We start from the raw sequence: 16,078 nt of genomic DNA on the forward strand, positions 1-16,078 counted from the left end.
TTTACTCTTCCGCCAGAAATATTTAGGGTTTCTGTCACTAACTACTGTCCATTACAATTGACATTTTCCTGATTTAAAATTTGTACTATCTAAATAAAATCTCATTGTGGCTTTAATTTGCCTTTATCTGATTAGTGATAAGGTTGAACACTTCCTATAAGTTTATTGGACCCTTGTGTTTACTCGTCTGTGAAATGCTTGTTCATATCACATCTTTTGAAAAATTCCAGTATTTATCTTTTGATTTGTAGGAATTGTGTAAACATTTTGTATAGTAATCTTTTTTCTGTTGTGTGTGACATGTCCCCTAAATAGCTTATGTCACCACTGTATGAGGACATTTGGGCAGAAGTTCTTAGTTTTAATGTAGTAACACTTATTTATCTTTTATGTTTTGTGCTCTTTTAAGAGATACATTCCTATCTCAAGGGCATTAAAATGTCTTCTTTCATTTCAAAAGACTTTAAAGTTTTGCTGCTTTAACTTAAGTCTCAATCTACCTGTATATGGTAATTTTTATATTTGGTAAGAGATTGGGATCCAATTTCCTTTTATTTTCTAATAAGGGTAATTAATTTTCCTTGCAACTCTTACTCACTTGTCTTTTTCCTAATGATATGCAGAAACAAATATAAGTTCTTATAGGTATGTATTTTCTTGTGGTTCTTTGTGTTTCTGTTGGATTTTCCCCCCATCTTTGCACTAATGTTACACTCTCCTAATTTATATGGCTTTAATATATGTCTTGAAATCTGTTAGCAAAGACAGGTTCTTGTTGCCTTCTACTTCGGCAACACCTTGGATACTGTAGTTCTTTGTTCTTCTTTATACACTCTAGGGTTAGTTTGTCAAGTTCCGTAAATAACTATGTTGTGATTTTTATAGGAATTGCATTGGATTAATAGATTACCATACAAAAAATGTAATCTTTATGATAGTCATTTATTCCAAGAACATAATCTATCTCTCCCTTTGTTTTAGGTCTCTTAAATGTTAATCAATAAAGCTTAGCTGTTTTTTTTTCATAGTAGTAATGCACTTTTTAGATTTCTTCCTAAGTACCTTATAATATAAATAGCATCGTTTGACTAGTTACATTTTCTAGTTTGCTTATTTCATTCTTTAACTGGCATAGACAAGTACAATTGATTTTTGTCCATTGATCTTTATATCAGATTGGGTTAAATTATTCTGCAGTAGTAAAGAAGACCAAAATTTCAAAAAAGTTCCTTTAAACAATAAAAGTTTATTTCTCACACATGCTACATGTTCAACAGGGTTGGCAGGGGGGACTCTGATCTATGTCTTCCCAGCCAGGGAAAGAGGCTGACAGAGCAGCACCATCTGGACATGGCAGAGTGAAAGAGAGAATGAGCAAACATAGTAAATTGCACACGGCTACTTGTAGCTTTACCGGGGTAATGGCACATGTCACTGCTCATATTTCATTAGCTAAAGCATGTCACGTGACCGACCACCTCTGACTTGACAAGGGGTCAAGTAGAATGTGCCTAGAAAAAAAGGGAGCCCCAGAAACTGAGGAACAGCATGAATCATATGTATATCTTCTCTCTAGAACTTAGGTCAAGTATTTGTCTTTAGATTGTGTTATATATAGAGAGAGAGCACATTTGATAATCACTTTGGTACTTACCTCAGTATTTATTTTCCTTATTTCAATGCACTGGCTAGTGAAATATTTAATAGAGGCAGTGATGGTGCATGTCCTTATTCTACTTCTGATTTTACAAAAGTGCTAAACCTATGTCAAGTTATGTTTTTAGTTTATTAAAAGGGTTTTGGTTCTAAATAAATAGTTTTGGTTCTAAATTAATAATCTTTTCTTAAGAATTTTGGTCCCAAAAATATCACATAGAGTTTTTTCTTTAATATATTTTTTATGGTGAATTATATTGATATGTTTTTAAGTTCAGGTAAATTTTGTAATTCTGAAATGAACCCAACTTGGTCAGGAGATTTAATCTTTTTGTACATTTCTGGATTCAATTTGCTTACGTTTTATTCAGATTTTTTTTTTGAGTTTATGTACCTTAGTGAGAATGGCCTATAATTTTTCTTTTTTATATTCTCCTGTCTGTTTTTTCTTTAATATGTATATCAGTTATACTAGCCTCATAAAATAAATTGGGAAATATTCTCTTTTATTCCATTTGTAAGAGTGTTTGTAAAAATTAGAATTAATTTAATTCGAGTTGTTTCTTGTTGTCTTCCCGAATTAGCTTAGGTTAGAAATGTGCTTAGGAATTTGTCTAATTTGTATAAGAATTCAAGTTCAATTCTCATAAAATTGCCTACAATTATTTTCTTATATTTATAATCAGGTTATACCTAGTTTATGCCTGTATTTTCATACCCAATATTTATTATACATCTATTATTTTTCCTTGGTCAGTTATGCCAGAAGTTCAACAATTTTAATAGGAATTCCATGGGTACTAAAAACCCAGGAATAGGAAATACATCTTGATTTTGCCCATTAAAACTTTCTCTCAAGTGCTTGAAAAACTAAGCTTATTACAGTAAGTTTTTCCAGAATGAGTATGAACTTGCTTAGAGTTGTCTAACTAAAACCCCATTTTCTTGACTTTTTTCAGAACAAGGAAATAACGATTCAATGTGACATGATGTCTTTACAACTAGGAAGAGAAATTGCTAGCAACTCTGTGGTCGATCACAAAATGGTCACAAACTCTTTCCATTCTGTATGTTTTTCGCCCTTTGCAATGTGACTTTGCCATTCCTTCTTTGAAGCATGGAGTCTATTTTATAGCCCCCCGAGGCTGGGCTTGGTCATATGACTTGCTCTGGCCAACGGGACATCAGCATATGTGATGCCGGCGGAGGCATGAAAAGTCCTTGCACCTGGCAGCCTCCCATATTATGTTGCTGGGAATTTTTCTGCTACTATCACAATGAGCCCAGGATTAGACTCTCAAGACTGTCAAGTCAACTGCTAGTTGAAATAGTGAGGCCAAATCAGACCATCCAACCTCAGCCAAGTTGATCCAAAATAGATGAAAAAAAAAGAAAAGAAAAGAAAAGAAAAGCTTACAGCTACATGTTTAGCTGAACTTCCCTCCTGTACACTTTTATTTTTTCTCTACTTATTTCTCAAGCAGTTATAGGGGTGGTGGGACTGTTGGTGCCCAATTCATTTACCAGATGTGTCCTCAGGATTGATAGGACCGAACTGCAAAAGTTGAGGGATGTGTCAATCCATTGTCTGCCTTTGCAAATTACAGGCAGAATTTCAGAATGTGGAGCAGAATCGCTAATCTTAGATTGTCTATTTTGAGTCATGACTTCCTACTACAGAGCAGCAGTTATGTGGTAGAAGTATTCTTATCCCCAGAATGGTGACCCAAAAGATATACTGTAGTTACACAATTTAAAAAGTTAGGCCTTGGATTCACAAGGCATAAGGGGAAGCCAGTGATTGGTTAACTTGTTTAAAGACAAACGTGTGTGTTTTGTAACAGGTCTGAATGATGCATCTGTCTAATTCACTGCATCCTATGTATCTATTTCCAATTTTCCCAAATTCCCAAGGCCCTACATATTAGCTGGTCTTAATTAGAATTCGTTTTTAATGAAAGTTGCCCTTGCAAGATTGTAATAATCAACAAGTAGAAAATAGGATATTTTGACAAGAGATGAATGTTTCCTCTAGAAGCACCTAGTTCTGATCAGGTTGATATATAAAAGGTTATGGTTTCCAGATCTCTCATTGAAGAGAAAGTAAAGGAAGTTGAAGAGATGACACTTGGGGTTTATCTCTGGCTGCCTTACCAACAAGAAACACAGCAAGACATTTCTCTCATTTCTAAACATTTCTCTAAATAAGATAACTTAGAGAAAACAGAACCACAATGGACTAGTTGTTTCCCAAACAAGTTTTCCATTTATGAGATAAGAATGGAGCGATAGAAGTATCAGTTGCTTTAGGATATTTCTCATCTAGGATGAGATATCCCAGATAGTAGAAAAGAGAGAGTCTCGATAGAATTGACGTCAAACAGGCACTCATAAGTATACACATATTCATATCCAGTTAGGCAGCTAAAATGTCAACAATCCAATTGCTTCTGTGGTTGAATTAAAATCTCCCATTTCCAAATGCAACATTTAGAAAGAACATCAGCTGCTCCTCATGATGTAGAGAAATGGCTACTTAGAAGAGGGTCTCCAGGGGCAAAGAAGGCCAACAACAGAAACTTACATCCACAGACCAAGCTTCTAGGGTGTCAATGTATTAAGGTTTAGAATTCCATTTTGCTCCCCAGAAAAGAGAGAGAGAGCACTAGAAATTACTCCTTGTGTTGCTGTCTAATAGTGGCAGATCATTTTGATTCCATGATTAAATGGATTGAGGCGCGTGAAAGCGGGAGAAGGGGGAGGGGCACAAAGGGATTATAGGATAGGTGTACTGCTACTTTAAAATTATGCATGCCTGGCCCCATCCAGGTCCCTCCCACTGCTTGAAGCACCTGCTGAAAGCTTGGGGAGCTCAGTTCCAGGCGGGCCACGAAGCTGACTGCGCTGAGTTTCAGGTAACCAAGTGTTTGTCGTGCAGGATACTCTCCTTGGGCACCCACGTCTTCCTTGCAGCGTTCCTGCTGCTGTGGCCTATTTGCTGAGAGTAACCCGGGGGTTACCGCAGCGTTGCCAGGCAACAGGGGACAGTGGTCCTGTGAAGAGCCATTTGTCACACTGAGGGGACTGGTTGAAATGCAATAAAGAAATGGTAATTCAGCTTATTTATCAATACAATTACTTACACAGTATTAGGGGGTCCATATTTAACCTACAAATAAGTAGTCATATGAGGAAATACGAACACAAACGTTTGCTAAATACTAAGGCATAGGACAGACAGATGGTGTTGGGTTTCTAATCAGCTTTACTGTGAGCTTAAAGTTGCTGCACATGCTGGGTTGGGGGGAAAGGCCCAAAACGCTTTGCCAGCTTTATTTCGGACATCTGTAAGTTAGCTGTGCGCTACAACATAAGGTGTATGTGTAAAGAAAATCTATGCAATTCTTTTCCTTGCTAAGTAGATAGCGCTAATTCCCCGGGGTAAAGTAGTCATCTGAAATTACTGCGTGGTGAAATATAGGCACAAAAATATATATGTATCTGCGTATATATATAAAGCTGGTTGTCCTGTGGACTCTTCGAGTCTGATTTGCCCCACAAAAGGAAGACAGTTACCAAAAGAAAAAGTATTTTCCTCTGGATGTTTTTTCTTTGAGAAGTTCAATAATGTTTCTTGTCAGGGGCTCAAAGTCCTCAGGCTTTGGATGAACTTAAACTTTAAAGATGTAGCAGCTTTTGCTTGACACTTTGTTTTTGCTCCTCAGACACCAGCTGCTTCTCATGTCCTCACCTTTGCTAAGGACGTCTCTGGTATTACCTCAGCGTGAAAACGTATCTGCGGTTTCTGGAAAATGGAGTATCTCAACGTTACTTAAGGTGCCCTGCTTCAGAGCGTGGCTGGCGAGCGACATTGGCCTTATTATTTATTTAGGAATGTTTCACCAGGAGGAGCGTGCTTTTTTTGTAAACATGCATTGTCTGGCTCTTTCCCTGGGCTTCCGCTTCCTGACCCACGTCCCAGAAACCTTGCTCTTTGCGTATTTCGCTGCCATCTCCTTGGCTGACTCTCAGGGTCTCTTCCCAAGGCTGGAGAATGTGGGAGCTTTCAAGAACGTGTCACTTGTGCCAACCCAAGCGACGTGTGGACTCCCAGACCGAAGCACATTTTGTCATAGCTCTGCTGTTGCTACGGGTCTTGGGTTCTGTACCCAGCGGCTTTGCATTCAGGATTGCCCCTATAGATCTTCACCTGCCGTCTACACTGCCCTGTTCTCCACAGGCCTTGGGAGCTGCGTCACGATAGACAAGCATGATCTGTGTCCCAACTGCCAGAGCAATTCCACAAGCTTTATTTTTGGAAATCACAAGAATTGCTTTTCTTCTCCTCCTTCTCCGAGGCTGGCGGCATCATTTACTTTAGCTGTGTGGTTGAAACCTGAGCGAGGAAGTGTAATGTAAGTAGTAAAGGGAGTGTAAGCTTTCCTAGGGTCTTGGACCATCCGTAGTGAAGATTATTGCAACGTGAATTCTGAACTAGAAGTGAAGGCTAACCCTGGAATTCATGAGATTGAAGATCAACTCCCATGTTACAGCCTTCCTGTTCAGGTTTACATTCCAACCTTTCCCCACTAAATTTAGAATTTTTTCTCTCTTTCATGGATGAAGTGAGCCCTCAAAAAAGAATATGTTGAATAGTTTCATTGCAGGCAGATCTGTTTCCACGGCTCATTTATTTTCCAGCCATTGAGCGAAAACTTTGGTCTTAGAGGCTCAGCCAGGCTCAGTGTGAGTTTGAAGGTATAGGGGCTAGTAGTACAAATAACTGATATTTTCTAAGTTCTGATCTAGATTTTTATAAACAACCTGCTCCTGCCAGAGTAGAAAATTTTCTTTTTTTTAAAAAAAGATTTTATTTATTTGACAGAGAGACACAGCGCGAGGAGGAACACAAGCAGGGGGAGCAGGAGAGGGAGAAGCAGGCTTCCCACAGAGCAGGGAGCCTGATGCAGGGCTCGATCCCAGGACCCTGGGATCATGACCTGAGCCAAAGGCAGACGCTTAACAACTGAGCCACCCAGGAGCCCTGAGTAGAGAATTTTCATTAGGCAGATAGCTCTCCAAGGGCTTAGGACTGTGTTTTATTCATCCTTATTTTCCCAGGAAGAGATGTTTGTTTGACTCATGGAAGATGCCCAATCATATAAGTTGAATAAATGAATAATCCTCTAACTCTGAAAAGATAACAGCATTTGGTGCTTTACCTTGTGGTGTTTTCTGTTAGGAAATATATAGGTAAGCATGGAAGATTCCCAGAAGCTTTTATGCCATTGATCACAGTAGAAATGCCTTTGGTGAGTTTGGACTGGGGCTTCCTTAACATTATTTTTTGTTAGTCTATATAATCACCTGTTTTTCATTCTGTAACAGTTTCTAAAACTGACTTCCCATGTGTTTTCTCTCAGTTTTTAGAGCCAATCTGGAGATTTGAATAAGTAAGGAAGTTTGGAGGCATTTTTTGCTTATCTTTTGTCTTCCTGTACGGGCTTTTGGCTCGTCCCTTTCTGACAGTTTCTTTGTTTGAGAGTGTTGGCCAAATACCGAAAAACTTGTGAAACAAACCAGAAAAGTCTTATAATCTCATAAGCAAATATGACTTAAATGTCTTTGGTGTTTAGTTTTAATTTGCCAAGTGAAAGTTGGCATTTTTCTTCACTTGGAGTAAAAATGATCACAAACCATTATCTCTATTTCTGTATCTCCCCTAAAAGCAAACCTTGTTTTTTTTTTGTTTTTTGTTTTTTGTTTTTTTTACTGTTTGAAATGTCAATAAATCCAACCTACTCAGTTTATGTAAAGAGTATCCAAAGAGTCTTAAAAAAATTGTTGACAAATATGGCTAGGAAAAATTATTTTTTCCCCATTTTTTTTCCCCATGGGATAAGTCTCTTCTTCTATTGGTATCGTTTTGTATAAATAAGACAGAGGGGTATTGATAGAGGCAGTGGCACTTGGTTTACAGTCTGGAGAGTTCCATGCATCAAGGTCATTTCCATTCTCAAAACTAAAATAACTATGGGAATTGGGGGAATTTCGAGGTGTTTGCACTAGATAAATAAAACAAACAAAGCATGGATTATCCAATTATTGTTTATCCAGGACCAGAATAAATCCGGTTCCTAAATATTTTGCTACCTGCCTTCCTCTCCCATTCATTATCTACCAAAGCTAGTATGTTTACAAGCAAACAAAATAGCAAGGAAGATAATCAATAACATATTAAGAAATGCATTTTCAGCAAGCTTGGGAAAATAAGCCTGCATTTGGCAAATATATTCTTGAGTAATGGTCAAATTTAAACTTGTTGATTTAAACTCAAGAAAAATGAGTAGAGACAAACTCTTCTTAGATTGTTTGAGACCTGGAGACCTGGAGGCAAGGGTGGGGCGGGGGCTGGTCAAGAGACCTCTCTTTCATCCCAGTGATTTAGAAATATCCATCCACTGGAGGGTTAAAAAAAAATCACAGTAGAATTTCTATAAAGCCATATTTCTACTTTTTATAAAAACTTTGTCAACTAAACCTATTTGCCTGTGTTAAAAATATCCTTGTCCTCATAACTTTATCACCAGAAAAATGTACAAAATATAGGAAAACCATGAAATAGTAACTAGTAAGTGTTCTCCAAACTTATTTTCACCTCCAGGAAAGAATACATGCAAGTGAGAAGGGACAGTTTGTGGAAAACGTGACCTTTAAGGAAAGTTTGAAAACCTCTTTAGCAATAGTTCTTGTTTGGCCTCACCTTATCTTTGTTTCTTTGATGTTGCTTCTTCTCGATTTGGTCTTTGACTCCTTGGTTTTTAGGGTCAGCTGTATACCTGGCTCTGCTGTTCTGAGAAAACTCATGAGCTAATGGGAAGACAGATGCATCATGCCATTACTAATGCAGCACAGTGTGTTAACTGAGCACCAAGGAAGGCCGCTTAAGCAACCCTGAGCCAGAGAGAAGGTTCCAGGATCAGGCATAGTCCTGGAGATGCCTGAGCTGAGTAGGAGGCAGCTGGGTGAAGAAAGGGACCCAGATTCCTCCAGTACCTGGTGAAATTCTCCTTCCTGTTGAGTTCTTGTTTGTGAGATACAGGTTGATGAGCATCTTTAAGAGCTAGTTACTCGGGGAGATGTTAATGGCTAATGTCAGTGAGATTTGTCTTTACATAGCAGATCTTTGAGAATAATCCACTCAGGAGGCTGCTAGCAAGCATTCATCATATTCTCTCTTCTGCTAAGAAGTTGAATAGTTAAATTGAAATGTGATAGAGAGGAATGAGGTTTCGGTTCATAGCTTTTTCTGTTCACTGGGTACAGAGTGGCCCAAAACATACAATCATACAATCAACATAAGAAAATTTATATTAAACATAAATTAACATAGAAAATAAACATTTATAAGAACACCATTTGTTGATTTAAAGGGATGGGAAAAGTGTGCCATTATGATGAGGATAGAAGTGATTTTTAAGAAATAACTTGGTAATTGGCCTGACATAAGACCTAGGAAATTTCTGAACGTTCTTCTATTTTATCAAAATATTATTTCACTGTTGTCTCTAGAAGATTGTAAGACCTTTCATCCAAGATCATCAACGTCCTCTCAGTGCCTCAGTTGGGCTGTGTGGCCGGGGAGAGCTCTTACAGACCTGGCTTTGGCTTCTGGCCAGTTGATGAGGAAGGAAGTAGAGATTGCAATTGTCCATTCTCCATTTCATCATGGGAATTCAGTAGAGCGATTCTGACTTCAGGGCTAACACTTTCCAGTCTTCTATGAACACTAAATTCTCTTTACATTATTAAAAAAAAAAAAAAAGATTTGCACAGATGACTCAGTCCCCAAGCAGGACATAGTGTCTCGTGCCACTTCCTATAAAAGAAATAGCAGAAGACTAATGAGCCAACAGGCTAAATGTTGGTTTTGCTGGATGATTCAAGCACTTTCGTTCCCATCACGAATCTCTAATAAAGGGTGTTGAAGTTCTGGGGAATATATTGTAAATAAGAATTCTATTTTTTATTGAAATAAAGGGCTTCTTAATTGGAGTAAAACCTGCTCTTAATATAAGGGCATTCAGGCACTTACTCACCGGGGTGCCCCTCTGAGTGGAGTTTGGGGTTATTTTCACACCACTGTAACTGCACAATGCCTTAGCATGTCTTTTGGTTGGATGCTGACCTTTTCTCTCTTCTGGTTGTTTCCTAAGGTGTGTTATAGAAAAGACGGCGGATGGGCAGATTGTGTTCAAACTTACAATATCCGAGAAAGAGACCATGTTTTATTATCGCACAGTAAATGGTTTGCAGCCTCCAATAAAAGTAATGACACTGGGGAGAATTCTTGTGAAGGAATGGATTCATCTTAGTGTGCAGGTGAGTAAAATAAAAAATATTTAACATTTGGTTAAACACAAGGATCAGTCTTCCTGTCTTTCCTCTAAATGGCATCTTCCCACAAGGTCTGAAGCAGTGCTTTTAGATTTCATTTACGTGTAAATGACAACTATAGAAAAATAACATTTAAATGACCTAGTGATGTATCTCTTGATATTCCAGCAGTTCCCCCTCAAAATTGCTGTGAAAACTTCCACGAAAGCTTGGGACAATGCTCTTTGGGATGATAACATCCTCAGGAAATTTTTGTTTTATTTGGTTAGTGTATTTTGTTGAAAAAATGTGGCAGGGCTCTTTCAGTGCCTGGTACTGATTTTACTAGTTATGGCAGCATGAACCACCCCCCGCTGCCTGGTTGTTAACAACTGTCTCTTCCAGATCGCATCTGATGATGTGAATAAAATTTAGTTGTTGCATTAAAATGCTGACCTTAGAACTAATGAACTTTACACTTCAGATGCTCAAAAAGTGTTATATGATTACTTTAGTTGTCAGTCAAGGTTTGTTTTAGCCTTAGAAGCTGTTAAAGGCCAAGATAACTGTGAGAAATCTGGTATTTTACAGTTCCTGGGAATGAGATGGAGTTTATCCTTTCTTCTAGAATGGCCCAATGCAGCCAAAAGCTACTACCCTTGGCTGTCATACCAGAGGTCTGATGTGCAGCCGTCCCCATCCCAAGTGCTCCCAGGGGTGGCCGAAGAGTGGTTCATGCAAACCCCATTCACACTAGAGGACAATTGCATCCTCATTCTTGTTATGACAATAATCTTTGATGTCTCACATTATTTTTGCAACCTGAAGCAGTTTGGAAGTAGACTTCCTTTGAGGGCCTTGAGAATTGTTATCTGGGTTTTAAAGTTTATTTCAGCACAGATAGCATTCTTGAGGATTTCAATACACTTTGTACATATCCTTGTTTTGCCTGATTGTAACTGAAATTCCATGTCTTGGCATAGTAGTACATTAAAAGCCTTAGGAAGAAAATTTAAAATATGAGTGCAGAGAGGTGACAATGACTGATTTCTATAGGAAGGTATTGGCAGAGGAATATCCAGTGTGTTTGGCCTTATTTACTCAGCTTTTACTTAGGATATGAGTTTATCAAATGCAGTTGGCAGTGAGCAACATTTCCATAGCACTAGGTTTGAAAGGCGCTATAAAAGGGTAACTCACGTCTTGTTTTAAGGCCCTGTGTATAGCACATGATGGGTTTAATATGGTTGTGCTTACCTCTCATTTTCCAGTAGTTACAGATAGGGGACTAATTTGTTCTGTATCTGGAAATTGTCCATCCCGCCCAGTGACCAGTGTAGCAGAATTAGGTTATAATGTTAAAAATATGGAAATAGAAACTGTTGAAGAGAGGGAATCTGCAGAAGATGTCACATAGGTAACGTTTGTTGCATATTTTTGTATCAACAATGATAAAAAGTGTTTTTTACTTCTCTTTATTTTGCCTTATCTGTGAAACTGTGCCATGTTTTGGCAGATAGTAATACATTAAAAACTTTACAAAAGAAAGTTTAAAATCCAAATGTGAAAAGGTAACCACAACTAAATTACTCTCCCGGGAGTAAAATGCTCTTAGAGTGCCTATTGAAATCAGCATTATCATTTCAATACATGTCAAATATGAGTCATTTCCTAGTTTAGGCAAAAATTTCTTTATAAATCTTTAAAACTTTCCCTTCTTTCAAGAAAAGGTTAAAGTAATTATGATTTAATGAGGCTGCTTTATTTCATATCTGTTGGACTATCAAGAGAAAACTTGTCCTTTCCAATTTGTGTACTACTTTTTAAAATTTATTTTTACATAAGTTTTCCCCCATTCTACATTGCAAGTTAAAAGGACGGAACAATCCTAAAACATTAGAAAAACAGTATAGATCAGTCATTTGTTCACCTAGCTTTCTTGGTGCATTTGGGGACAACCCAGCACTATGAGAATCTGGATTCATTCAAAGGAAAGTTAGTAATTATTTATTCTAAATTGGAGATCTGCATAGGGTTCCTTTAAATTGGACACCAGCCTGAATACATTGAAGATACTATGAAATTTGTAATAATTCATTTTATAGATGTCTTAAAAGGAATGTGCTCATTCTTTAAAGGTTGCTATAAAGTAGGGGGGAGGACAAGAGATCAGATGTAGGGATAATTTATGCAGGTGATGCTACTCTGTAGTTTTAACGAAACCATTTGACTTAGTTTCCTTACTTATGTAAAAAGAGGTTTGAACTAGGTGACAAAGGAGGCTTCCTTGACTTCCTTCTGAAGTCACATAAAAAAGTAAGTGGAGTGTGGGGGGAGGCACAGTTGAAATTTAGAAATCTCTTGAGTTTTGTAGGGTTGTCTAGATGGTAAGTGATAGAGCCAGCTCTGTGAGCTGACCATCAAGCTTGTGCTTTTTTCTGCTTCCCCATGCTGTCTGGTATTCATACAGAAACATTTTTAGTAGATTTTCTGGCCAATATTGAGACAAATGTAGCTTGTAACTCTTTCACTGTATAACTGCAAAGAACATATTTTAATATAAAATGCAACTTATTGTTGCATTACTATATCGTATATCCAAATTCTGTTTGATTTGGGGATTAGAGACTTCCATCATGCTGGGCATAGGATAGAACGCATAACTGATAATCTGGTTTAGTCTCATTTCAAATTGCAAGTCTAATTAATGTGAATGCATATTTTTACTCATCCTCCAATATGGCCACACATCAGTGTATTTATATGGGGTGTGCATGCATATGCGTGCATGTGTGTGTGTAAAAGTAAAACATATAGCTTTACTTATAAAATTTGCTCAGAAACCAGAATTTAACTTAACAAATGGCTATGACATAAAATTAATTAACAGATCTGACCTTACACCTTACCTCAGACAGTTCACTCAGTATCAGCTTTCCATCAGTAAAATAAGAATTTTAATTTCCCAAATTCAGAAAAAAGAAATGAGTTTTAAATAATTAAATCCCTGGGCAAAAAAGATGCCAGGAAGAGCCAGACATACTGAACATTGGAGGTCTAGTTTCTTAAACAAAAGATGCCCGATGTCATAGTAATGGATCTAACAGCTTTTATTCAAGAACTAGCATTTTGAAGCTTCAACCTGTTGGAAAATGATTAGTTTTTAAATTAATATTCATTCAGGGACTTGAATCTGACACGATTGCCAATTTAAATTTCACTTTGGGGTTTAATATATTGGCTATTTCAAATTATATCAAGCTGAAATTCGTTATGTCATATTTTTTGTACTAAAACTGGAAAAAATCATTCAGACTTTTTATTATCAAATGGGGAACACTGATGACATTAGCAGATTTTTTAAAGCTTGGTTTTCATATCGAATCAGCACGTGCTTATAGTTATTGTAAGAGATCTCTTTTGATTTTCTTTCTTAAAAAGAAGTTTTGAAATACATAAAAGAGTTTTACTTCAGCAGTTTGTTATTGGTTGGGAGGTAGAATAACTTGGAAGTGTATTCACATTTAGGGGCCTATCATTTAAAAGTCAAAGCTCAGACTTTCTTACGGAAAGACGGTTTTCCCTTAAGCAGTTCTATACATTTTATAGGACAAAGAGCATGAAAGGATCATTAGTATAGTAACCCTTGTAGTAATTATGCTGAAATACAGTAAAACAATTTATAATTTTCAACTAACAAAGTAGTACAACCATGGAAACAAGACATGGGTTAGCAGTGGGGTTGCATGCATTTTCTATGCTCTTTCGAAGGCTCCTTGATACATTGACAGTTCAAGAGCCAAAGATGGTTCTAGCCACCGTGAGGTGAAAAAGAGCAGTTCTAATCTAATACAATGAAGGAAAGAATGCATGGTAAATCAAGTTTTAGGAATCAATAGATGAAGAATAGGGGTTTCATAATCACAGTTTGTTCATGAAATATGTTCTTTTGATTTATGTATTCAATCTGAAAAAAAGAAACCTATTGATAGTTCTGGAGAAAAAGAAAATGCAATTTAACACTTGCTGGAATAGATAAACCAACTCTCTCAATTAATCTCTGGGGGTATATGCCCATGTGCGCATTTTATAAAGGTATTCCGTGTCTCTGTTGATTGAAAGAGCATAGAATGTCCATGCAACCTGATGGAAGCTTCCTCCTTCAGTTCAATAAGCTTTATGGTGCTGGGATTCTCATGGGAACACCGCCTCAGCCCTCACTCCAAGAGAATCCCAATCCATATTGTTTAATACTTCCCATTGTTTTTAACTGTAACTATTGATATGTGTAGATGCAGGTGTCAAACGTTATTATTTGTGCAAAGTCTTCTGTTTGTAACCAGCTGCTGAATGTCGCCCGAGTTAGTTGACTAGTTTTAGTTATCGAAAACTAACTGAATATCAATAGAATTTACCAAATTATATTTCAGAATTAGTTAAAAATGCTGATAATAGTAGTTGCTGTTTTTGAGCACTGATTATGTATACTGTATTAAACATGGTATATGCTTAAATTTCAAATACTAACAATAGTTCTGTGTCATTGGCTTATCTCCATTTCAGAGATGAGAAAAATAAGCCTTAGGTAGGTTAAGTCAGATTTACAGTCTAGACTTATAATCTCTAGTTTTTCTGACCTTTAGCTAAAAAAGAAATAAAAAAATAAATAATAAATTGCCATGAACCTAGGTCCTATGATGATCTAAGGAGTAAAGTTATTTGAATCCTCTTACCCAAAAGTACAAGAACTGAAGACATATCTGTAAAATAAATATAAATTATTTTTCTGTTTGTACATATTTGTAATATAAATATTTGTAATGCTTCCCGTTTTGGCATGATTTGTACAAATAATTAAAATTAATGTATTTTACAACAATATCCTCATTGAGACAAATGGTTTAAGTGCACAACAGAGTGTAATTTTATATAAAGTTCTGCTTAAGATGTCTCTGGTTTATGGCAGTCAGGAACGGAACGACTATAGTGGGTTAAAGAAGGAATATCCCACTTACCCCATCCTGATCCCCAGGTCCACGACGTACAGAACTGAGGCATGTTATGATACAGTAGAAATAAGAGGAGGATTCTTCCCACTTGATGATGGAGAGACGTAAAACCATCCAAGCAAAAATTATTCTCTGTGCATTTTTGCACGTGACTTTCAATATTTGGTCAGAAGGCGAGGCTTTAATTTTTGACATTTTACTCAAAATTGTGCAACCCTCAAGAAACTCATGTAACTCCTTGAAGTGTTAGATACCCGTTACAAATATGGAACAAAGAGAAACCCAGCCTATTTGGTTTATACCATAAACGTGACGTGTAAAGACAATAATGTCTGATAAACCACTTTATCATCTGCTATGGTGGAGCTTACAGTCTATTAGGAGAAAAAGACAATCACACCGATAAAAGCAAAATTATAACTGTGGTATGTGCTCTGGGATCATATGAAGGACAATTTGATCAAATCACTGATGTCAAGGAAGGCTTACTTGAAGAAATTACATTAGACATGTGTATTAGTTTTCTAGGCCTGCCCTAAAAAAAAGTCACCAACTGGGTAGCTTTAAACAACAGAAATGTATTATTACAGTTCTTAAGATTAGAAATTTGAAATCAAGATGCCCACAAGGCCATGCCCTCTCTCTGAAAACTGTAGAGGAGTATTCTTCCTTGCTTCTGGCTTCTGGTATTTGCTGGCTATCCTTAGCTTTTAGATGCCTCACACCAAATCTCTGCCTCCATTATCATGAGGCTGTCTTCTCCCCTTGTGTGTCACACTGTCTTCTCTCCCTATAAAGATGCCGTTATATTAGGTTAAGACCCACCCTAAATCAGTATGACTTCGTTTTAACTGATTGCATCTGGGAAGACCCTATTTCCAAATGAGGTCCTATTTATGAGCCCTGGGATTAAGACTTCATCTTTGTGGGAGACACAATTTGGTGGGTAACAAAATGTATTCACTAAAATGCATAGGATCCAACTAGGCAAAGAAAGGGGAGAAGGACATTCTATACATGCATAGCAAATAGTGCAA

The 16,078-nt window shown here is 37.1% G+C and overlaps 1 protein-coding gene across 1 annotated transcript in view; it reads left to right on the forward strand.

Moving 5' to 3' along the window:
- The first annotated feature begins 5,586 nt into the window (after positions 1-5,586).
- Positions 5,587-16,078, forward strand: part of USH2A (usherin) — a 716,035-nt gene continuing 705,543 nt past the window's right edge. Inside the window, exons 1-2 of the mRNA XM_028104725.2 lie at positions 5,587-6,071; positions 9,873-10,038. Coding sequence (XP_027960526.2) covers positions 5,587-6,071; positions 9,873-10,038 — 651 coding nt within the window. The remainder of the gene's footprint in view (positions 6,072-9,872; positions 10,039-16,078) is intronic.

This window comes from Eumetopias jubatus, unplaced genomic scaffold (genome assembly GCF_037043125.1).
Source record: "Eumetopias jubatus isolate StellerSeaLion01/CBP00866 unplaced genomic scaffold, mEumJub1_p1.0 scaffold_12, whole genome shotgun sequence".
Classification (NCBI taxonomy): Eukaryota; Metazoa; Chordata; class Mammalia; order Carnivora; family Otariidae; genus Eumetopias; species Eumetopias jubatus.